The following is a 22,889-nucleotide window of genomic DNA, read 5'->3' on the forward strand; positions in this document are numbered from 1 at the left end:
TTAGGTTAACTGGTGATTCTAAATTGGCCGTAGGTGTGCGTGTGAGTGTGAATGGTTGTCTGTCTCTCTGTGTTAGCCCTGCAATAGACTGGCGACCTGTCCAGGGTGTACCCCGCCTCTCGCCCGATGACAGCTGGGATAGGCTCCAGCAGACCCTGCAACCCTTAATAGGAATAAGCGGGTACAGACTATAAAGATGAACTACTCAGTTGCATAGGAAGATAAAATGTCACTCAGTATAATTTTATTTATATGCCGATCAGCCACAACATTATGACCAGGTGAAGTAAATAACATTGACCATCTTGTGACAATGTCCTGCTGGGAAACCTTTGAACCTGGCATTCATGTGGATGTTACTTAGACATGTACCACCCACCTAGACCAGACCAGGCACCCCCACCCCATAGCAACGACACTCCTTGATGGCAGCGGCCATCCCTGTCTGGATGCAGCCTGACACAGACACACATAAACAGTTTAGGAACAACTCTAAAAACATGAAAAACAGCACAAGGTGTTGACCTGGCCTCCAAATTCACTAGATCCACAGAGGACCCTCCCCTCAACCCATAGGACCCAGAGGCCCCCACTAACAACATTCTGTTGCCAGGCACCAGAGGACACCCTCAGAAGGCCCATGTCCATTCTCTGATGAGTCACAAGTGGCACAAGGGAGACCTATACAATATTAGGAAGGCAGTAATCTTGATCAGTGTATGTTACTGCTTATGATTTAGTATTTTTCAAAAGTTGAAAATACACATCTTTGAACCTAGTTTCCCTGGACTTAGACATGATGAATTATGACCCATAACAACAGATAAATATTTATTAAACTGAAAAATGTACAGTATTTCAGTGGCAGAGAATCAAAGTAAACCAGACATACATGCAGGATTTGGTCAAATTGCAGTGAAACAGAGAAGCAGATATAATGAAATAGAAATGCAACTAATGTAATGTTAGAACCCTCTTTATTTACAGAAATGTAACTTTACATTTGACTTTACTGTACTATACCAAGACTTGACTGTACAACCACCAGGAAGCAGCAGTGGAAAGAAACTGAAAACAGACAGACCCTCTCCACTAAACAAATCATGGTACTTGTATTGGGGCACCCTCTAGTGACTTTTCTCCTCAAAGACATAGAAGGTTGAGGAAAACAAATCAGTTGTACTTCACTAATATGTCTGAACCTAGCTGCTGCCTCCAGCAGAGGTGACACATTCTTGCGATTATTGGATCAACGCCTCTTGATCAGGTACAGGAGAATCTTTACAACATAGTAATCACAGTTGTGTAGGGCAGAGGATCTGGAAATTCTCCTCTTGTCCATCACTGGTCACTATTCATCCAACCTACAACAGATCACTGCCTCTGACGGCAACAAACACACTAGTTCTCTAGCTGTCATCAGCCTGCAGCATCTTCTCAATCTCTTGATCCCACTGGTCATCTCTGTTGTCTGACTCAGTCACCACCTCGTATTCCTGAAGTTCTTGCTGCAGCTCTTTCTCCCAGTCTGCTGACTCATCTGGTCGTAGGGAAAGAGAGGACTATGAGCAAAGCAATTATTTTCTCTGCATTTAAAAAAAAAACTGTTCCAGAACATTGTTTATGGATTGTACATTTGTCCACCAAATGTCCTGAACAAATGCAGAAAATATTCTTTTAATGCTAACCATCAGGAGAAGGGGTGCTGTCCTTCTTATCCAGCACCAGCTGCTCCATCTCTTTCCTCAGGTCTTCCTGGTTGATGGCTGTCGAGTCAAAAGCATCGCTCACAAACTCGCTCACTCCAGGACTTGTGGACATCTCCTCGTCCTCTTCTTGAGGTGGCTGCAAGTAACATGGAGAGGACAGAAACAGGCAACTGACTGGGCTACTCTTTCTTAATGTATACTGTAGAGTAATTATTGAAAATTAATTACCTTTTTTAAGTCATTGATGGAGACTGGTGGAGTCTTGGGTCTGACATTGTCTATAAAGAAATGACAAAATGCTCTTAGTTTGTTGACCCATGGATTGCCTTGTAAAACCACTGACTAAACAAGCTGATTCACACCAGTTAATCACACCAGTTAGTAGTTGACTGCTAGTTGGACTTCATCTGACTGACCAAAGTACATCTCTGACCATATTTTATGATGTGAAAAAGGGTCCTCTTTAGCTCTCAGATTATTAGATAGAGGGCTGCTCACTGTTCCCAGAGTGCAAATTAATCAGATCAATAGCTTTTAGATGGTTTGCTCCCAAGTCCTGAAACAGGATATTACACTCATTCCAACTGTGACCACCTTTAAATCCAGAAAAATGTTAATGAACTATATTTACTCTGTATTTCTTGATTTATGTCTTGACTTGTCTTTAAAAATGTTTCTATTCATTTAATTTACAATTTAAAATGCAGGCCGAAGAGCAATTTCAGACCTGCTAGGACGACGTCCTCGGTTGAAATGCTGTCCACAGAGTCCTTCTGCTGCTGCTGAGCTGCCAGCTCTGTGAGCTGAGCTGATTGCTTGATCAGAGACACTCGGTAGAAATAATTCCTCCAAAACACCTCTTCCTTCACACTGTCAAAAACAAAACATATCCCCATCCATATTTTTATATCTCTGTGGACACTTCACAGTGGCCAAACATTTTGTACATGTCAAAAAATGTAATCTGATTGATGTTTTATGATTTCAGTTGAGTCAAAGAAATATTCTTCATGTAAATGTAGCAAAGTTTAGAAGATCACTCACAGTTTAGGTACCAAGTCAAAGCGCATGCGGTTGAGGATCTGGTCCTCCTCCAGCATCACTGCAGCCAGAGGATACATCTGTTCCATGTCGAAGTGGAACTGAACACCAGCAGGAGGGTCTCTCAAGAAGTTCCTCTTGTCCTAGAATCAGCAGCCAGAGAGCTTAGTGTCTATCAGACAGCAGTACAGTCACACATACGGTGATGCATTCATCCAAAGTGTGGGATGTCTTCACTTACAGCGGACAGGGCAAGGATCTGTTGCTGGATTGTCTCTTCCTCGTTGTAGCCGACCCAGGGCGGCACCGCTGCTTCTGCACATTAACACACACATAATACACACAGTAATGTCAGTCAGTCATCAGTCTGTTGACAGCAAGTCATATGAGATCATACCTCATCATTGCTGTAGCCTCTCAGTGAAAGAATTTGAAGATTACGCTGTTTCTATAAAAATGTCTTACAACATTGCAATTTGAACTGAAAGGCACGAGTTTCACAAATTTCAAAAGCTGATACATTAGCACTGTGACAATTCATATTAAATTAACTACATTTATATTTTTTAATATTAAAAATGATAATCTGTATTTCTAAAGCTGTTTTCAGATTACAACATGCTTAACAAAGACGTAAAAAGAAACAGGTACATAAAACAAAGACAGTTTCTGTAAATGATTCCTGTCTATATACTATATCAAGCTATGACGTGTTAGTAAGTAAGTTGTGTTCAATACTACCAATGTCATACAACACCAAAAACATAAACACATGCTTTATGGCCAGCCAATTATAGTATATTTGGCAACGCTTTGTTTTTTAGAATTTCCCCAACTGACCAGTGGACAGTCTCCTCTTCCTCTTACTAGTCTGTTGTACTTTAGCAACAACAGACTAGTAACACACAGAGAGAGGGAGGCTTCAACTAGTGCTGCTGTGGCACGCTTTGAATGCTTCATTTCAATGTAGACTTGTTACAATAATTATCTTATCGACTTCTCGTATGATATGCGGACCTTGATCCGTTTTGCTAAACTCAATATGCCCTGTTATGTTTGGTTAAATAACAATGTTATCAACATTTAACCGAGAATAGAAAGCTAAGAGAGCAGCAGCATTATGAGACCTGGAACCAGCAGGTGTTTCTAGAGTGACAAAAAAAAATGTCCTGAGCATCACACCCACACACCCATGATGATTGACCAGGTAAGAGAAGGTTGCTCGAGGCTAAAATGTGTTATTCTCAATGACTGTACAATTTTAGACAGTGTTTGGAAAAGTACATCCAAATGTTAAATTGGCTTTAAAACAATGTGTTAACTTAGTTAAATGTACCACTTTCCGTTGGTACTGTTTTTAAACAAACAGCTAAAATGGGTTGTCCACAAACCAGAGGGTTAGCAGTTCGATCCCCAGAAGGTGCCACATGCCACAGTGTCCTTGAGCAGCACAATGAACCCCCAGTTGCTCCCAGTGCATGGCACTGGTGTGTGAATGTGTGTGAGTGAATGGGTAGATGTGTCTGTGACTGTAAAGTGCTTTGAGTACCAATAGGTAGAAAGGCCCTATATAAAAACAAGGCCATTTATCATATGCTAATGTAGATTTGATTCTTTTTATCGTATTGGTTGTGTGGCTTTATTTTGTTTGACACTCATTTGTCAGTTCATGTGTTACATCAGTGATATTTAAAACATTCAAATATAACAGTCCATGATTATCCTGCATGACTGTTCTAATGTTCAGTTCATGTTGATACAACATCTGAAAGGTTGTAATTCAGCTGGATTATCATTTTGGAGCCTGTAGAGTGCAGCACTGTCCATCATCCAGTTGAATTACCACCTTTCTAAAGCGGTTTCATTCATGAATCATTTGTATGTTGTATGTATCTGTGAGGCGCAAAAGTAAGTGAATCTCTTATTTTCAATATCTGGTATGACTCCCTTGTGCAGCAGCAACAGCAGCTAAACGTTTCTAGTAACAGTCATCTACAGTTCCTGGGAGGAATTTTAGCCCAATTTTAGCCCTCAGTCAAGATCCGCTTTAGTTCTGAGGTGTTGGTGGGTTTCCTCACATGAACTGTTTACTTCAGGTCCTTTCACAACACTTCTATTGGAGTAAGGTCAGGACTTTGAGTTGGCCATTCCAAACATTCCAAACCAAAACACTTTAACCATTCTTTTGTAGAATGACTTCTGTTCTTGGGCTCGTTGTCTTGCTGCATGACCCAGTTTCTCTTAAGATTTACCTCACAGACAGATATTTTCTTTTAGATGTCCATGGTATAATTCACAATTCATTGGTCCATCAATGATGACAAGCTATCCTGGCCCAGACGCAGCAAAACAGGACCAAACAAGAGCAAAAATGTTGTTTTTGAAGATCAGTAGCTTTTACACACCATAGTTGTTAAGTGTTCTCCTGATGGTGGATTCATGACCATTAACATCAGCTAATGTGTGGCCTTTAGTTGCCTAGAAGTCACACTGGGTTATTTTGTGACGTCGCTGACTATTATGTGTCTTGTCCGTGCCATCATACCCTTCCACACGTGTTGTGAAGAACAGACTGAGACAAATCCAAGATTTTTTTTTAACTAAACGAGGTGCAGAATGTCTTATTACATTGGTTGAGAACTCTACTGAACAAGATGAAAGTCTGTAAACACTTCTGGCCTTGAAATGAACCTCACCAGCACCTCACAGATATGTAACATCAGGTAATTTTCCAGAATAAACTATTCAGTTTATTAAATACCAAAGCCTAAAATTTCCATTTCATTTGTATAATGAGGTTGTCTTGTCTACTTTTACGACTTGTATGAAAATCTGCTGATGTTTTGAGTCATTTTTATGCAGAAATGAAATGAAAATTCTGAGGGCTGGGTAAGCGGCACTGTATTTTTCACATTCCACTAATTCCAGTGTCTTAATATTGTTAAGAATTTAAATTTATTCAACCCTTCAAAGAGTTTACTTAAACTATATTATTGTATCAGAAAGATAGGCATGGCATATAATTTGTTTCTGCGAAACATCACTGTAGTGGAGTGCAGAGACAGTATTACATTACTGCTCTGAAAAAGTGACTTCACTGTTACTACGTTACTGACTCTTTGTACAGTTTCAGTATTTGCTCTTCAAGATGTTTCCCGATAAATCATGATGTGTAAAATCAACTTAACTGGAATCTAATTTGCCTTGTAAAGTACGACTACTGTAACTGTGTAAAGCTAACTGGAGATTTTGCTCTTGTAAGTGTTTAGGAGATTGATGTTAAGAACATTCTTATTTTAACAAGAATTTACCTGATTTCTTTGCCTTCTTCTCTTGGACAAATTTCTCTTGCTCCTTTTGGAAGTCTCCTAAAAATGTCTGCAAAACACATGCACATACCTATCAGTTGGTGAACATGTGGAGGGGCAACATTTCTAAATGAATATTTGTATATTTTCAAACATGGACTAAGAGCAGTCTTGTTAGCACTGCAGAGCAGACCAGAAGAGCAACATACCTTGTCTATGATGCCGTCGATTTTCCCTTCTTCCACTGTCTTCTTAATGGTCTGAGCCGTCTCCACCACCGACTCAGAGATCTTCTTGGTGGCACTGGATGCAAAACTGAAGATGTAGTCTTCAGATGTAAGAAGAGGAGAAGATAGCAAAATTAACAGCAGTATTATTATGTGATATGATACAAAAAAAAAAAAAAAAAAAAAAAAACTGCCACGAATAGAGAAGACAGGAAATCAGACAACAGAATTAGGAAGATCAAGGAGTGGTGTTCTGGCTTTATGAGTAAACGCAGACAAAGTCCATCTAATTTAGGTAACGTTCATATCTACATATATTCACTTAGCTTGATGCTTTTACCAAAATAACTGCGCCATTTAGTAAAAAAAAAACAAAAAAAAAACAATATCTACAAACAACTGCAAAGCTGGAAAGCAGTTATCCCTTACCACCCAGCCCTTTGCTTTGCTCGGAGTTTTCCTGGTTCGCCTCTGGTTCTCCATCCTGGTCAGCTGGTTGCTGTTTGTTTACCTCGTTCTGTGCTTCTACCACCTTCTCTCCCTGCTCCTCAACCTGGATTTCCTGGTCATCTGACGCATGCGAGTACGTCTGGTTCTCCAAACCCAACCACGTCCCTAAACCTTTAAACATCTTGGTCGAAATAAACGGTTTCGCCGAGCTGTTCAGATAAAATGTGAGAGGGGAATAACAATCTGAACAGTGGGAGAGTCTTGACTTTATGCAACCAGGAACTAAACCGACGAGACTTCTTCGTCTCTGTTTGCTTTTGTGGATTTGTGTGATACTGCCACCCTGTGGTCACAAGAGTGGAACGATGCCTTCAGGTGTACTCTGGGTAAATGAGTAAACTTCGGTTGATTTTAGTTATTTACCACATACTTAGTGCTGTGATGGAATTTATTGACAAATTATGTAATACCACAAGTGCATTAATTTGGGCAATATTATTACAAAATTATTGTTAATAATAATACTCACACATCTTTCAAAATAGAAACATTGAAGGCTGAACATATGTGTTTGTATTAGAGGACAACGACCAGCAGGCGGCAGTAACGAATCAAGAATAGTTACAGATCTTGTAACACAACAAGACGAGGAGGAAGACAGACCGGCACACTCAGGCAGGTTGGCGACAGTTTTTAGTTGATATTGATATTGAGTTGATAGAATATTATGTATGTTATGTTATATAACCTGGGGTGCAATTTTGTGCAAAAATCTGTGTAGTCCGTGTTATTTTTCTTCCGCCCTATCTGAAATGCCGGAACATATTTTTTAAAGGAAGGATCAGCCGGGTCGCTAGGCCGTTTACGCGTTACACCAGACTCCCTCTGGAAAAGTGTCATTTACAACATAGTGAGTTTAAACTTTGCGTTTATAGAGAAATGACAATAAGTAGAACTATGTCAGGACAATTTGGCATGTTGTACTACAATCGGAATTCAGAGGAGAGTTATTTATCGAAAGGAAAAAAAAAAGCCGACTAAAGTTACTCCAAGCTGCTTAAGAGTGAGATATAAAACGAGGATATACTACATGTAACGTTCAGGGTCTGTTTGTTTTCTTACTTAAGAGAGGCCACATGTAAATGTCGCTCTATGACATTTTCCAGGTGAAAGCATGAAGATTCTAATGGTGTTTGATTTTGACCACACTGTGGTTGATGACAACAGTGACACCTGGGTGGTCAGGTAGGTAAATAAAGTTACACTGCAAAATACCAGTCAAATCCTGATCAGATTCGTTGCAAAGTCAGGTTTGATTTTTCTCGTTGATAGATGTCTTCCAGGCCAGACTCTTCCTGACACTGTGAAGAATTCATACATAAAAGGTCACTGGACAAAGTTTATGGGCCAGGTGATGAACTATATAGGTGAGAGTTCTTTATTTTCTTTGTATTGTATTTGATTGCTTCCTCTAGCATGCTCATCCCCCACTGTGGAATAAATAAATTATTATCTTATCTCTCATACAGGAGACCAGGAGGTCAGCCCAGACAGTGTCCGGAGTGTGATGGAGACCATCCCGTTCACAGCTGGAATGACAGATTTACTGACTTTCATCTTAGAAAATAAAGGTATCGTTGACTGCATCGTCGTCTCTGACTCCAACACCATTTTCATAGACTGGATCCTGCATGCAGCTGGCCTCCAGGCAGCTGTCGACCAGGTTTTCACCAACCCGGCTAAGTTCAATGAGTCTGGGTACATGGAGGTACAGTGCCATCATTCTCATGACTGCAGTCGATGCCCTGTCAACCTCTGCAAGAAGAAGGTCCTGGAGCTCTACCTGTCTGAGCGGTCCGACGGAGGTGTGGAGTATGAGCGGATCTTTTACGTGGGAGATGGTGGGAATGATCTCTGCCCTACTTCTTGTCTGAGAGGGTGTGATGTTGTGATGCCCAGGAAGGGTTACACTCTTGAAAAACTGCTGGCCAAGCTGCAAGGTCAAGAAGATAACACTTCTCTAAGAGCTAGAGTCATTGCCTGGAGCAGTGGCACTGACATTCTCCAGGAGCTGAAAACAAGTATGCAGCCATAGCTATGGACAGCAGAGGGATAACTTCTGTTTTGCACTCATTGCAAATATTAAGCATCACTTTTTTCACATTTTTATGTATTTGTACTTTATGATTTTAAGTACATTTTAAATGAGGATATTTTCATTTATGGGATTAATTTTTTGTTCATGAAAGTGGCTCATTTGTTTTCAGGGAATTTAATTTTAACAGTAACAACCAGCAAATGGAAGGCAGGAATCTTTTTATTTTACATTTGTCTGGATTTCAATGTGACTTTAGGCTTCAGTAAAGGTTGCATTTAGTATGGTATTCAAGATGTCAGTTGTTATCTGCCTGATCCAAGAAGCAGGGAGCTACCCTCTGACATAGAGTGCTTGCAAATGAACTGGATCTGATGAAATGGAATTCAGGTGGAACTTCAGTTTTATGCCTTTTATAGAAAGGATGCACAATACGTCCAGTATATTGGCTACTGGTGCTAATATACACATGTGTGCCACAGTTTTTTAAATGCATCAATCGCAGTGTTAAAGCACAAAGCCTCATGATTCAAACAGTGTAAATCCAGTTTACCAGTATCACAGGAGCAAAAGTTCCTTACCTTCTCTGTTGACTACACTTTATAAATCAATATATGCTGCACACTTTTTTCACCTCAAGAGTTCAACAAATAAAATGCTTCCAACATTTTAGTCTTTATTCTGAAAAAGCAGGTTGATATTAAGGGATTAAAAGAATAGTTTTGTAATTTTGGGAAACACACCTATTTGTTATCTTTAAGCAAATAATCGCATAATGAAGAGTTAAAGCCAGCAGGTAGGTAGTTTAGCAATGGGATCAGCTTTTCTCTCTTTCAAGGAAAAAAAGAGTAGTATATGCAGGGTTTTCCTGGAACTAATGCACACAAAAGTAATCTTCACTCAAAGATGCTCTTCACTGCAAATCTGTTATTTATTTAATTGTATTTATTAACGCAGCTCCCTCTCTTCATTTACTTTCTAGCTCACTGCTCTTATTGAGGTGGGGAGGAGGAGCCAAGTGTGAATGTTGAGTTTCCAAACAGCAACAGATAAATGCTGTCAGTTGTAACTTTACATAGTACTACTTAAACAAATAAGAAAAATAAGAATAAGCATGGTATTCCTTTTTATAGGTGCTGGTGGGAAATGTGCCAGACGTTTTACTAACCGCAGACACAGATCTTACTAAAGATATAATGTGTCACATTCAAGTCTCACAGACAGTGTAACAGCAGCATGCAGGGTAATGGAACCTCAAAAGTGAAGGAGCTCAATAGAATTCAGCCACCCACCACTATTTTAATCAAAGCTGTGCTTTTCTAACGTGCTTAAATGTCTTTAGTGAACAAAGCCAAATGTAGATAATAAATATAGTTGCAGATCTGGGGCTCGAGCCAGCATTTTGAATGTAATGCCTCCACGTCAGCATACCTCTGTTGACCCCAGCATTTCCACCACTGAAATATTTTTCTGCTTTCAGGAAATGCAGACTGCAGTTACTATAAAAAGCAATGACTCCCCTTGAATGTTTCCCCTTTTTGTTGCTTTTATATATGAAATCATGGTCAATATAATTGGGCTTTTTTGAAGAGAATTTGCGAAAAGAATATATTTTCGCAAATTCTCTTCAAAAAAGCCCAATTAAAAAAACAGATATTTTCAAAATAATGTAGATTAATAGGAATATATAAGTAGAAGTAAACGATTGCATAAATATTCCCCCCATTACATCACTGGGTTTGTGTGGATACGTCTCAATCAGGCTGGCACATCTGGACACTGCAGTTTTTCTCCATTCTCCCTTGCAAAACAGCTTAAGCTCCCCTGTTGAATTATGTCGGGGGGGGGGGGGGGGGGGGGGTGCATATTTACACTATATATTTTTAATTCATTGATATTAGTTTGTAAAAATCTGTTTTTGCTTTGACACGAAAGAAGATTCTTCTCCAAAATGCCAATTATATTGACCATGCTTTTATGTATAAAAGCAACAAAAGGGGAAAACATCCAAGGGAGTTGAATACTTTGTATAGGTACTGAAGGTGGTAAATAAATAGTTCATATTGTGGTGTTTAAAGCTGACAACTCTAAAGTTTAATGTTGCTTGATCTTATAAAGACACTGTAATGTCAGTTCAGATAGAAAAGTGATGATTAATAGCTTAAGCCCTTCAATTCAAGTTTACACTGCAAGAGAGCATTGATTCAACCCATTTTTACTAATGTAATATAAATGTGATGATGAGGTGAACCGTAGGCATACAACCACAAGGTTGGAATTCAGTTATTTATGTTCTGCCCATTGTATAAACAGAAAACAATGAGATCCTTATACAGTGCAACAATATAAAGGCATTGGATTGCATTATATTGTAGGTAGGCGTTATCAAACAAACACTTAATACAGTCCAGTAGATGCTGAACGAGGGTTTGGATTATGCTAACTTCCATAAACAGCTGAAAACAAACTTGTTACTCTTGATAATACAATGGGAGGAACAAGTGTATCCCTGCTAAAAAGTGTGACATATAAATCAAATACTCTTATGCCTAAAGTACAAGATTCGTTCTACACTCTAAAAAATGATTCAGGAGGTTAGTTAGTATGACTTAAAAACATGAGCTTTCACCATCCATGCTAAGAGACTATAGCTTCAGCTAAACTCTCAGTATAATAGGCTTTCAAGGAAAATAATAACATTCAGTGTTTAGCAGATTTACTGTTCTTAGTGTTCACTGTCTTAATTTTTGCTGATTTGACTTAACCCAAAGTAGAGTTGAAGCTTATGGTACAAACACCACCATTCTGATCTACTGGCCATAAAAGAGATTTGACAAACAAAATGTAGGTTTGATGCAGTAGGTGAGAAGACATCATTACAAAAGTTTCAGGAACTAAAACTAACTAGAGGATGCTTTTAAGTGTCAGGGAGTCTTCTGGTTGTTTGTCAGTTGCTTACCAGACGGGTGAAATCCACCTTTGTCTCCAAAATGTTGTAGGCCTATTACTTATTTCAAGTTTTAACTCACCTAGAATATAGGCTATTATTTGTGTCTCCTCTATCCATCTCTTTTGTCTCAACAACCAATATCCCAAGGCACTGATGTTAATGTTAACTCACACACCTGCAAGCATCATAGCACTCATGTCTGGTGTAACCATTGACTATAGGTGTAACAGGCAACAGAGGCATTTTTCTCAGGCAGCAGATATCCCTGCTTTGAACTGTACCTCAGTAAGTAAATCACTTTGAATAGCATCCATACTGTAAATGTAAATGTGCTGTCATCCCACAAACTTCTGTTACTGGTTAATGGACAAACTGACTTATCAGCTCTGTTCAGGTGGATACATATTGTAAAGATGCAAAGATATTCTTTCCCAAGACTGAAAGAGGAAAAACACATCACTAGATTGGCACAAATGGATAGGGATTTGAACAGGGCTTTGGAGTATGAATGCGGGCCAACAACTCACAGAGGCAGCACTTGCCTGTGATCTAACCTGGTATTATGATCCAAGACTCAGAAGGCTCTGTTTACTTTCTGAATCTACTCTTCAGTTGGAAGAAGCTTTAGACGAGGATTTCTGCATTAAAGGAAGATGCTTAGCTGCATAAGTAACAACACTGAGGCTGTAAAACTGGAATACAAATTTTCAGAGTTTGGACTTGTTTGTTCAGAAAGTTTGTGTTCAGGCCTGAAAGATGACTCAGAAACAGATTTTGCTGCATTCATGTCACAATGTAAATTCTAACATTGTATTTAGTCAAATACATTTAGTGGCCCTAACTTAGTCTTTGTCAGCTTGTTGTCTACATTTACTAAAAGTAAGTTTGCAGAGATTTGAGATAGAAAAATTGGACCATCTCATTGTTTTTAGATTTAATCTCTTTAGAAACATTTAAGTTTTTGGATAAAAAGCTTTTTGTTTTTTTCCCCAACATGTGGACATGCACATATAAGTCCACTTCTGCTTGCTGCCTTTTTACTTCTTCATCAAAGCTTTGAGGAGAAAATGACAAATGTATTAAGTCAGTGGCAATTATCTGGGCTCATTTTTACGTATTTAGTGCATTTTAAATAAAAAATTGCTCCATGTGAGGCGGCGATGTGGTTATTAGCACTGATACCTCACAGAAAGAAGCTTCTGAGTTCGAATCTGGGTTCAGATCCATCAGCGGACTGGGGTCTTTCTGTGTGGAGTTTACATGTTCTCTCTGTGTCTGTGTGGGTTCTCTCCAGGTTCTCCAGCTTCCTCCCACTGTCCAAAGACATGCTGGTTAGGTTCACTGGTGATTCTAAATTGACCGTAAGTGTGAGTGTGAATGGTTGTCTGTCTCTCTGTGTTAGCCCTGCAACAGACTGGCAACCTGTCCAGAGTGTACCTCTTGCCCAGCAACCAAATTAGGCTCCAGCCCCCCCACGACCCTCAAGAGGACAAGCAGTTATAGAAGATGAATGAACCACTCCATCCACAGGCTCTTGAGTAGAAAATTAAAGGACTTACATAAGACAAAGACCATTCAGATTAAGATGCAGAAAATGGTTATTTGAATGGGTATAATTACAAACTTGTGAATCAAGAGTACATCTGATGAAACATTTATTACGTGTTCATAGTCGACCTCAGTCAAGGCCGTGAACACACAAGAAGCCTCTGTACTTTGGTGTTCTTCAGGATCTTGTCCAGACATCATCTGTCCTTCTCAGGGACAATCTTTTTTATTTATTTTTTTTAATTTTTTTAATTTTTTTTTCATCTTTTGCAGAAAATCGCTGTGAAATAGTTCACAAGCAAAGACAACTTTGAGTACTCTCCCTCAGTGAGGTCAGTGTGTGACTGGCAGGTTCAGGTTCAGTAGTTCCTAAAGCAGGACATGGAATCCAGGAGCATTCTGTTTCTGTTTGATTCAATCGTAAATATTTTCAAAACAAAATACTGAATTTTTGAACATAGACACTTAATTTTAGTGGCTAAGAGAACTGAGTGACTAGCAAGCGTGTTTTTAATACCTCAGTTTACATGTTAAATGATGAAGTAAGTGACTGCTGGCTCCAGCAGACTGAACCTCCAGTCTGTGATTCAGGAAAATAATCAGTTAAATGTTCTACAGCGGTTCTACAAAGGTAACTAAGTGATTGTTTATGTTCAAGAAAAGATGTTCCAATCTCCAAAGTGTTTGTAGCTGTCAACAGTGGTGACAGATTCCCACCCTGAGTCTGATTATTGTAGCGTTCATTGGCGTCGAGGCCATGTTGATGATGTTGCTCTGTGAAAGAAAGAGAGAAATCTTTTAATTAAACCACCTGTTCTGGGTCACGCGCCGTTACTGGCACTGTAAGACTAGATGGATTTCTCTCCTCTGTCATAGTTGATGTTCTGACTGTAGCTACTCACATAAGATGATCCTTATGGTACATATTCATTCACTACACTTCCAGCCCATCACCACTGCTATAATATTGGAATTATATATAAAAATAAAACTGATTAGATGTAATGGAGTGAACCTGAATAAGTGAGTATAACTAAATCTGAATTTGTGGTTAATGGTTTATTTAAATAGGGTGCAACTTTTGTCAAGTAGAGGACACTAAATGAAATGATGTTAATCAAACTACAAATTAAAGTTGTACTATTCAAATAGTTGTAGTAATTAAGTAGTACTTAATTTAGGTCAGCTTATTAGATTTTAAAGTGTATTACATCAATTGTGCAGATGGAAATCAAATATTAAATAAATGGGCTCAATGCAGTGTGCCCACTTGACAAAGTTGATGGATTAATATGCAGTCCATCCACAATGCATGTTACATTTTTTAGTGAGAAGCCACAGACAATTCTTCCAAATGGGTGGAAGAAAAACAAGACGAGAGCAATATGGGGAATAAAGGGGCCTTCTCCTTACATTCTCTTCAGGTTGTTGGACAATATATACAATACACACTGCCTGGACAAAAAAAAAGTCACCACCTGGATTTCACAAAGCAAATAGGTAGGAGCCTCCTATTGGATAATTACTGCATGGGTGATTATCTTTCAGCTGGCAACAAGTTATTTAACCCCAACTGATGCAATGAGTAGCATTTCTTAAACAACCATGTCGGCAGACACATCACGTGGTTGTGGAAAAGATGTTAGTCTGTTTGAGAAAGGTCAAATCATTGGCATGCATCAAGCAGAGAAAACATCTAAGGAGATTCCGGAAACTACTAAAACTGGGTTAAGAACTGTCCAACGCATTATTAAAAACTGGAAGGATAGTGGGGAACCATCGCATCAGGGTAAGAAGAGATGTAGATGAAGTGGTGCACCCATCATGCCTAGTGTCTACAAGCCTGTGGGGGCAGTGCTATGATCTGTTTGGCTCTGTGACATTACATTTTTGTCGAGGGACTCTTTTCGTGATGTGGTGTTTAGGAATGAAACAACTTGTGAACTCACTGCACCTGAGCGCCATCATTCAGAGTCTTTGGTCTGAAGACTCAGCACTGACCTGCGTCAAATGACTGGAAAAAGCATCGTCTTATCACATTCTGAGATCTGCAAATCAACAAATTAAACGAACAATAATTTATGTATATAAAGACGTTTTCCACCTATGCATTATGTGATCATTATCATTCATTACTATAAACAGTAATCACTACTTGTGGAATGTAAGGAGTACTTGATTTTGAGGAGGGTTCATCTACCAATAACACTGCATGAAATACAAAATAATCAGAATATAAAATCTCACAAATAAAGCTTTAATGAAGTAGTCTATTAGGAAATTACAAAATAAAAATAAAAATTAATAGCAATGGGAATAAAGCACTTGAACGAATGTTGCTCTTCATCAGAGTTGCCAAAATTCGGGTTCATTCTCCATGAGGAATGCTCATGTGCATGTTTAAGTTTGAAGCCAGATGTTTTTCTAGCTTATTTGGCAACATTCTCCTGACATCAACAATTAAATTGTTATCTTTGCAAATCATTTTCATATTCAGTGGAGCCAACACAAAATCCCACAATGCCACATTTTAATTGGGTATGTTACAGCCGTTGTCCATTCTTATTAATGCTAATGAAAAATGTGTTTTTGTGTTGGAAACGTTTTCTCATTTTACTCCAGGATGATTTTCCCTTCAAGGTGAAAGTTTTTTCCACATTTGAAAAACCAGATATCATAACAGAAGAGGCAGCATTGTGATTTCTGGAAACCAGGTAATGTGAGTTTACGTCACTGAGCTCACATGCAGTAATATTCACCAATTTGTAATGTCTTTACTATTCTGTTACAGCAAATTCAACACCACACGCTTCTATATATCACCATACCACAGTTTATGTGGCCTTAGGCAGATGGGTCCCTCCATATGAGCTGGGTTCTGCTCGAGGTTTCTTCCTGTTAAAAGGGAGTTTTTCCTTGCCACCGTTGCATTCAGGCTTGCTCTGGGGGTTTCAGGCCGGGTTTTTGTAAAGCGTCTTGAGACGATTTGTATTGTTATTGACGCTATATAAATAAAATTGAATTGAATTGAATTTATTATGCATACATTCTTGTTAAATATTCATAGGAGGGGGCCTTGATTTCAGCAGACAACTGCTATATTTAAACACAATGAACAACTGTGTTCTGTACATCCTTCCTTTCTGGTACAATACATTACATCATTTTCAAAACACTGAGTGCTGAAATACATTAAAGCTATTGTTGGTATTAGGACTTACATGCAGTTAAATTTAATTTTAAAATTCTCTCTCATACTCAACCTCACAAGAAGTATCTAAACAAATTTGGACTACAATGCATTAGAGCTGTTTAATTCAGTCGCTTTGGCACTGAGTCAGACTCTAATGCCACAGAGAGACTACAAGTGCATCAGCAGGAAGGCCCAATGAGCAGGATCCCTATGATCTCCATGGTGAGATGTCACCCTCAGGAAATGCCACACAGGCCTCATCACAGCCACTTTAGCATCAAGTTCAGTGCTGACATGATAGACACAGCCACAGTGATGTCACCCATTGTTTTTTGGACATTGTTTTGAAGCCATTGCCACTTGGCTACCCATTGAGGTCTGGACAACCTTTAGACCAGGGGGAGGAGCTGGGGCAGAGCTGGGAAGGAGCTGGGGAGGAGTGAGGAGTAGCTCTCACTGAGAACCTGAGGACAGCTTGTCAGTCACTCCAGACTAGACATGCCAGTCAAGTCGACATGCCCCAAACAAATCCCTCTCAGAATCCTAATATGTACTGAATGATGTAATTATTTTCCAGCACACTAATCAGAAGAACTGACATAAACTAATGACATCATAATGGCTTGTGGAAAAAAATGTACTGACTAAGCATTTCACGAGAGAAGCTGACGATTCTTGAATGGGAGTGTATTGGAGCCGGAGATCTTTTAGGAGCCAGCAACTGGCAACCTGATGGATTGCCCTGTAAGGCATTTCTGCATTGGCTTCAATGTCAGGTCTAGCACTATTTTATATACAGCCAACGTTAGGTATGTATGAGTACAACATGCGAGTGGGATGGAGGGGGTCATCATGGCTTGTTATAGCAGAAAAATCAGAGCACTCATATTCATGCCATCTGTGGCCAATCAGCACCGACCCACCGTGTGCATTTGCATCAACTTAATGAAGGAGCAGTCAAGTGTGTGCCTTCTCTAAGATTGAAAGCAATATAAAATACAGAAGGGAGACACTCTTGTACGCAAATTTGTAATTCGCGACTGACTAAAAGCGAATGGCGCAATGTAAAATGCATGAATGAGACAAGTAGTCATGGCAAAATAATAACAGCATACTCAGGACTGTACTGGTTCTTCATATTGTGACTTATAGCAACAACATTGCCGGAATTTATTATGCAACAAAGGGCATATTTTAAATATGATGGTTTAGTGATTCTTTAGCTAGTTTTTAAGTGGACAACCGTGGTTCATGTCCTGTGTTGCTCATATAAGCAAAATCTGTTGAGATGTTCTAGCTTTTAGAGACACAATGAAGCCAGAGAAGCTTCAAGAGTACAGTTCTCTAGCACAATCCAAAGCCTTTGAAAGCGGCAGGATACAGCCAGGGTCTGGAGTTCTATGTGACCAGCTGGTAATAGTTAACAGGGGAGCTACTTTCTTCTATATTATTCCCAGTTATGAAATTATGAGGATGACCCAACTATCCCTTAATGGATTTCAGCGGCACTTGGGGAATAAGAGCTTATAACTTGCAGGTTGAGGTTCAACATGCTATATATGTTTCATACCTTACCACACTGCACAATTCACTTTATGAAGAGTGGATGGTTCAATGTACAGTATAATCCATGGAAAGTATATATACTGTATCTAGTAGACACTGGAATGCTATGTGTGTGTTAAAATTACACGTATCCTTTCTACATAAATCTATGAACATCCACATATTATTTTTTTTATAAAAATAACTACTTGATATTTTATTCAGCTTTTATTAACGTAGGTGATATCAGAGAAATATTTCACACCGCCTTCTCTGCCCCTATGCCCTCGCTCTCTCTACACTGTCACAATAAAGGAAACATGCCAAACAAGTCATATCAGAAAAAGATAATCACATTTTTTAATTAGAAGGAGACAAAAATAAATATCACTCTGGGGAAAAACAACAACCCCGGGTAAAAATCTGAAATGAATAGATACGACTGTCGAGAATGGTGAGAAGTCAAAGTCGAAACTGCAGCAAGGAAAATGTTGACATGAACAAGCGGAGGTGTGTGAATGGATTCATGAAAAGATCAAATGAAAAGTACTCTTTATCTTTCCTTATTCTAAATTTTAGTATAACTTGATTTATCAAACACTTACCTGCATGTAGAACTACTGATAAAAGTTAGCTGAATACCATAGTTCATCACCTTCATCTTCAGTCATGTGACAAGGAGGGATAACGCATTCAAAAACAAACCTCAGAATAAATTAGAATTAGACATGCGTCTGACAGCAAACAGGCTACATAGTGTTTATGATGTATTTAGTCTATTTTCTTATGTCAATTCTTATGAACATGACATTTTTTAAGAACGTTTTTAACATATGCAGCGCCAACTTTGTTGACAGTTAATATTCCTTTTGTGCACTTGATGCTACAAGGCCGGTTAGTTTCTCATTTGAAGTCTATATTCATCCAAATTTAAGCAAGTTTACCTGTTAGAATAGGTTAGGCTCCTACTTATCCTGATAATCCATGGTTGCGTACTATGCAGACACAGCTCCTCTCCTCTTCTACAGGCTGTCAGTGGTGGACATGGAGATCTTACCTTGACTGACTACGTATACTCCTCCAGACTCCTGGTGCATGTGCCGGAGGTAGACAACTGCCTCTGCATGCTGGCATTCTCCCAGCTCCATGTGTGGACTACCCTGGAGAAAGAAGCCTGCAGGCTGCTAGCAGGCATGTCAGAGATCGGCTCTCTGGTGGGCTCCTGCTCTGTTTAGTGAACATTTATGCAGGATTGAAAATGTAACTTTCCAAACTAAGACAAAGTGTTATTTAGAAGGTCAGTTATTTAAGTTGATCGTCACGTTAACAAATTAATTATATAATCATCTCAATGATCTATGGATTGACATTTTACTAGGGAAGTCTAAGTTGGAACATTTTGCTTCAGGTTACAAGAAGAAATCAAAGATAAGAACTGGATCATCACAGCCTGAGGACTGTCTTAGCAAGTGAGACCCACCGAGTGCTGGCTTATAATGCTCACATCAGGATGCAACACCTCTTCTTCCACTGGCACTGGTGGTTATTGGGTGAAAACTTCGAACTAGATGATCTTGATCAGCCTTGTTCCTGATTGGAATCTCTGACTGATCCTGCTCAAAAAGCACTGTAAAACCACATGCAATTTTTACACTTCGTGTGGAAAAGATCAGTATATCTTCCCGGTAGTTATCAACTCAAATCTAAGCATAAAAAACAACAAATAACTTTTTATGTCAGTGTTCCACAGACATTAGATGTGTGGGGTTCTTACTTAACAGTGACCCATCTGCAGAGCATGGTGAAATATGGCCCTCACAGAGAAACACTGGATCGGCTTGTTCGCGTGGTTTTATCTGTGAAACAACAGCAGCAAGCCCAAGATATCATCACCTCTTGCAGGGATGGCTGGAACTGGGCAAACTGGTTTAATAGCTTCCAGTCAATGAGTGATGTACTGCTTGGAGTTCTAGTCTGAGTCTGAAATGTAAGATTGTTTCTGTCTCCAAAAACACTCCTCCAGAAAGGCCAATGAATTTGCCATCCATAAGCAAGTTCAGCAGGTGGCTCCCAATCAATTCAGGGTTTTGTCAATTCTGAAAATGGTGTGTGTGTGTGTGTGTGAAAGAGAGAGAGAGAGAGAGTGACTGAGGAGTTAACAATCTAAAAGAAAGAGATAGATGAGGGCAGATTGACAGCAGTCCAGTAGATAGAGACAGACAGAGACAGAGTGACAGTGTCTGGTCATCTGTGGCTTTCTCTGTCATCTTCAACTGAACCGCTGAATCACAGTGAAGCTGCTTCTCTCTGTTCTTCTCCACAGTGATCACAAGAGAGAAATGGCACCATCCACATCAGAGTGGCTAGTCATATTAGCAAATTTACCTTGAAATATGGTCAAATCTTTCTCCTCCTGAACAAATACTATCAATTGTATTTAATAACTCAGTGATCAGTGTGTGGCTTTTGTCCACACAGAACACATTGCTTAAACATGCAGTCCAATCAATAAAACAAGGTTGCCGTAGAGGGATAGTGCTACTTTCATTTTAGAATTTGCTATTCTCATTTTTACATTACACAGTTCTACTATGTTTTGTGGGCTAGATTACGACCCTACATTAGAGTGTAATTGTTTGCACTCTGTGGCATGTGCTATAAAAGAACACATTGTCATCCTCAGTGGAGATGGAGCTACATAATTGGGTGTTGCCCTGCTTTGGGCAAAAGACAGTGTCATGAGTGAAATACTCCAACAACTATTGAATGGATTTCCATGATTGCTGTTCATACCTTTTAGGATTAATTGTAGGGGCACGCTATCACAACAGGAAACAGTAAAAAAAAAAAAAAAAAAAAAGGAAGGGGGGCCTCATTTTGTAAAGACAACCGTAAACCATATGAAGACTTTACCGTGCATCCAAAATACTGTACCAGTACACCCCCCCCCCCCCCCCGTCAGTGGTAAATGGCCTTTATTTTTATATATAGCTTTTTCTATCTATTGGAGCTCAAAGCGCTTCACAGTCACAGTGACACATCTAACCATGCTCTTACCATGCACAAGCACACACACACCCACACACCTGTGCCAAAAACTCAGCAACTGTGGGTTCTTTGTCTTGCTCAAGGACACAGCATGTGGCGTGTTTTGGGGACAGAGAACCTCTAAACCTGTGGTTCTAAACCTCTAAACAGTGCTTTTAACAAAATTGCTTTGCTTAAATTAGTTTTTACTTTTAGTCAAGCACAATTTATTTTATTTAATAGATAATAATCTCTTTTGAAATGTAATTATAACATTATGAAATCACCCTTAGTGTAAAAGTAAAAACTGAATCACATAAGGTAATCCAAGGCTTTACTGTTTAAGTCTAAATGGAGTTTTAAGCTCTAGACAGAGGGCGTCTTAATCAAGCAACTGAATGGTTTCACATATTAATTACACTTGGGGATGGTGAGACTGGCACTGACTGCAATAAAACAAATAGGCCTTTGTAAATCATGTGAAACCCTATTAAGTATGCGCAGAACTAAGAGTGAACTAACATGACAAATGCTTACCCTTTTCTACCAATTATTCCCACGCCCATGCTCATTGTTCTCTTTGACAATAATGGCCCAGATGTAAATCTCCTTGACCCATTTCATTTCAAGTTCCATTGCTGTGCTAGGAAAGGCTGAATATCAGACCTACACAACTCTGCTCTTTCTTACAAGTTTGGTCCCCTCTGCAGCATAGTCTGCCTGGATACAAGTCAGAGTAACTACCAGAGATGCCCAGTGGATGGCAGTGTTGCTCTATATTGGATCTGTGAGTAGGCTTGGAAATAAGCCCGAAGTCTGCGTGAATAAGAACGCTTTGTATCCCACCCTTAAGAGTTTTTTGTTTATTTATTTATTTATTTTTTAACATATTTTAAAACCAAACTCAGAGGAGCTTTGCTCTTGACAAGCAAGGACACGAACAATCATAAAATCAATGAAAGAGCTGATGGTCAAGAGAATCTTAGTGAATTGCTTTTGGTGGCAGCTTGAGTGAGTGATCATCATCTTATACCGAGTATGTGGTGGAGGCTAAAGCCCCCTCATCGAAACTGTGGTTACTTGCAGAATGCAGTTCTCCAACATTTTGAAGGCTTGTAACCATGTTGCATTTATCACCCTCACAAAAACATTTTGTCAAGTTGCCCTTAAACAAGGCTCTTAACCCTGAGCTGATGCAGAGAATGCATCTGTGGGTGTTTTTTTTTTACAGTGGTTTTGATCATGCTGGTTACTCCTCCATCACTTAGCCTGGTGCAAAACAAATGCTGCAAAGGGTCATACGGGTCATAAGTTTTGTTCTATTTATGGATATTGGGACCAAAAGTAACTCAAGACACAAAAAGGGTTGAGTGACTTGTGTTTAAGCAAGTTTAATGCTTGTGACATGCAGTTGCAGCTGGTAGTCAATAGAGGTTGATAAAGGTCAGTGGCACTAAATGGAAAATGAGGAAGCCCATTGGAGATCTTGTCTTTTACACACCCAATAAATTTTGCACATATTTCCCTTCATCTTCCTTCTCCCCCAAGATCTGCTCAATGCCCCGATCCTTGTTGTTCTCGCCCACTTAAAGCCGATAATGAAATGTATGCACTAAGCGAAGCAGCCGATTAATCAGAGCAGATGTGTATCTAGGTGAGTGCCAGACCAAGACTCTGTGGAGCGCATCGGCCTGACGCTTCAAAGTCTACACTGGCTTTAGCAGGAGAAGCATCGCCTCGCATCTCACCCAAGGGTTGTCATTGCCACCGCACGTATGTGCCAGCCAGCCTTATTA

General features: G+C 39.4%; 2 protein-coding genes across 3 annotated transcripts; one reads left to right on the forward strand and one right to left on the reverse strand.

Moving 5' to 3' along the window:
* Window positions 1-818: 818 nt before the first annotated feature.
* Window positions 819-7,171, reverse strand: LOC311485804 (synapse-associated protein 1-like). The gene is made up of 9 exons (XM_084541434.1): window positions 6,715-7,171; window positions 6,268-6,386; window positions 6,062-6,128; window positions 2,992-3,065; window positions 2,754-2,893; window positions 2,437-2,579; window positions 1,938-1,987; window positions 1,689-1,845; window positions 819-1,540 (listed from the first exon to the last, which is right to left on the reverse strand). Exons 1-9 carry the CDS (start codon window positions 6,914-6,916, stop codon window positions 1,410-1,412), a joined length of 1,083 nt encoding a protein of 360 aa, XP_084397560.1. The 5' UTR covers window positions 6,917-7,171; the 3' UTR covers window positions 819-1,409.
* An 8-nt stretch (window positions 7,172-7,179) lies between these two features.
* On the forward strand, window positions 7,180-9,619 carry phospho2 (phosphatase, orphan 2). 2 transcript variants are annotated; one of them, XM_084541436.1, is made up of 4 exons: window positions 7,180-7,414; window positions 7,902-7,980; window positions 8,068-8,162; window positions 8,265-9,619. In XM_084541436.1, exons 2-4 carry the CDS (start codon window positions 7,910-7,912, stop codon window positions 8,828-8,830), a joined length of 732 nt encoding a protein of 243 aa, XP_084397562.1. In that variant the 5' UTR covers window positions 7,180-7,414; window positions 7,902-7,909; the 3' UTR covers window positions 8,831-9,619. The 2 variants fall into 2 exon arrangements, with proteins under 2 accessions (XP_084397562.1, XP_084397561.1); XM_084541435.1 differs by having other exon boundaries at window positions 7,180-7,410.
* Window positions 9,620-22,889: the final 13,270 nt, after the last annotated feature.

Source organism: Chelon labrosus (assembly GCF_963514085.1).
Source record: "Chelon labrosus genome assembly, chromosome: 3".
Lineage (NCBI taxonomy): Eukaryota > Metazoa > Chordata > Actinopteri > Mugiliformes > Mugilidae > Chelon > Chelon labrosus.

What these genes read in the sequence shown, in the direction of transcription:
- LOC311485804 (XM_084541434.1), bottom strand. Translation starts at nt 6,916, where the DNA reads ATGTTTAAAGGTTTAGGGACGTGGTTGGGTTTGGAGAACCAGACGTAC. An exon ending in GAAGAAGGCAAAGAAATCAG is followed by an intron (nt 3,066 to 6,061) that starts GTAAATTCTTGT and finishes GTTAATGTGCAG; the next exon opens with AAGCAGCGGTGCCGCCCTGG. An exon ending in CCATCAATGACTTAAAAAAG is followed by an intron (nt 1,846 to 1,937) that starts GTAATTAATTTT and finishes TGTTACTTGCAG; the next exon opens with CCACCTCAAGAAGAGGACGA.
- phospho2 (XM_084541436.1), top strand. Translation starts at nt 7,910, where the DNA reads ATGAAGATTCTAATGGTGTTTGATTTTGACCACACTGTGGTTGATGAC. An exon ending in AGTGACACCTGGGTGGTCAG is followed by an intron (nt 7,981 to 8,067) that starts GTAGGTAAATAA and finishes TCTCGTTGATAG; the next exon opens with ATGTCTTCCAGGCCAGACTC. An exon ending in CCAGGTGATGAACTATATAG is followed by an intron (nt 8,163 to 8,264) that starts GTGAGAGTTCTT and finishes TCTCTCATACAG; the next exon opens with GAGACCAGGAGGTCAGCCCA.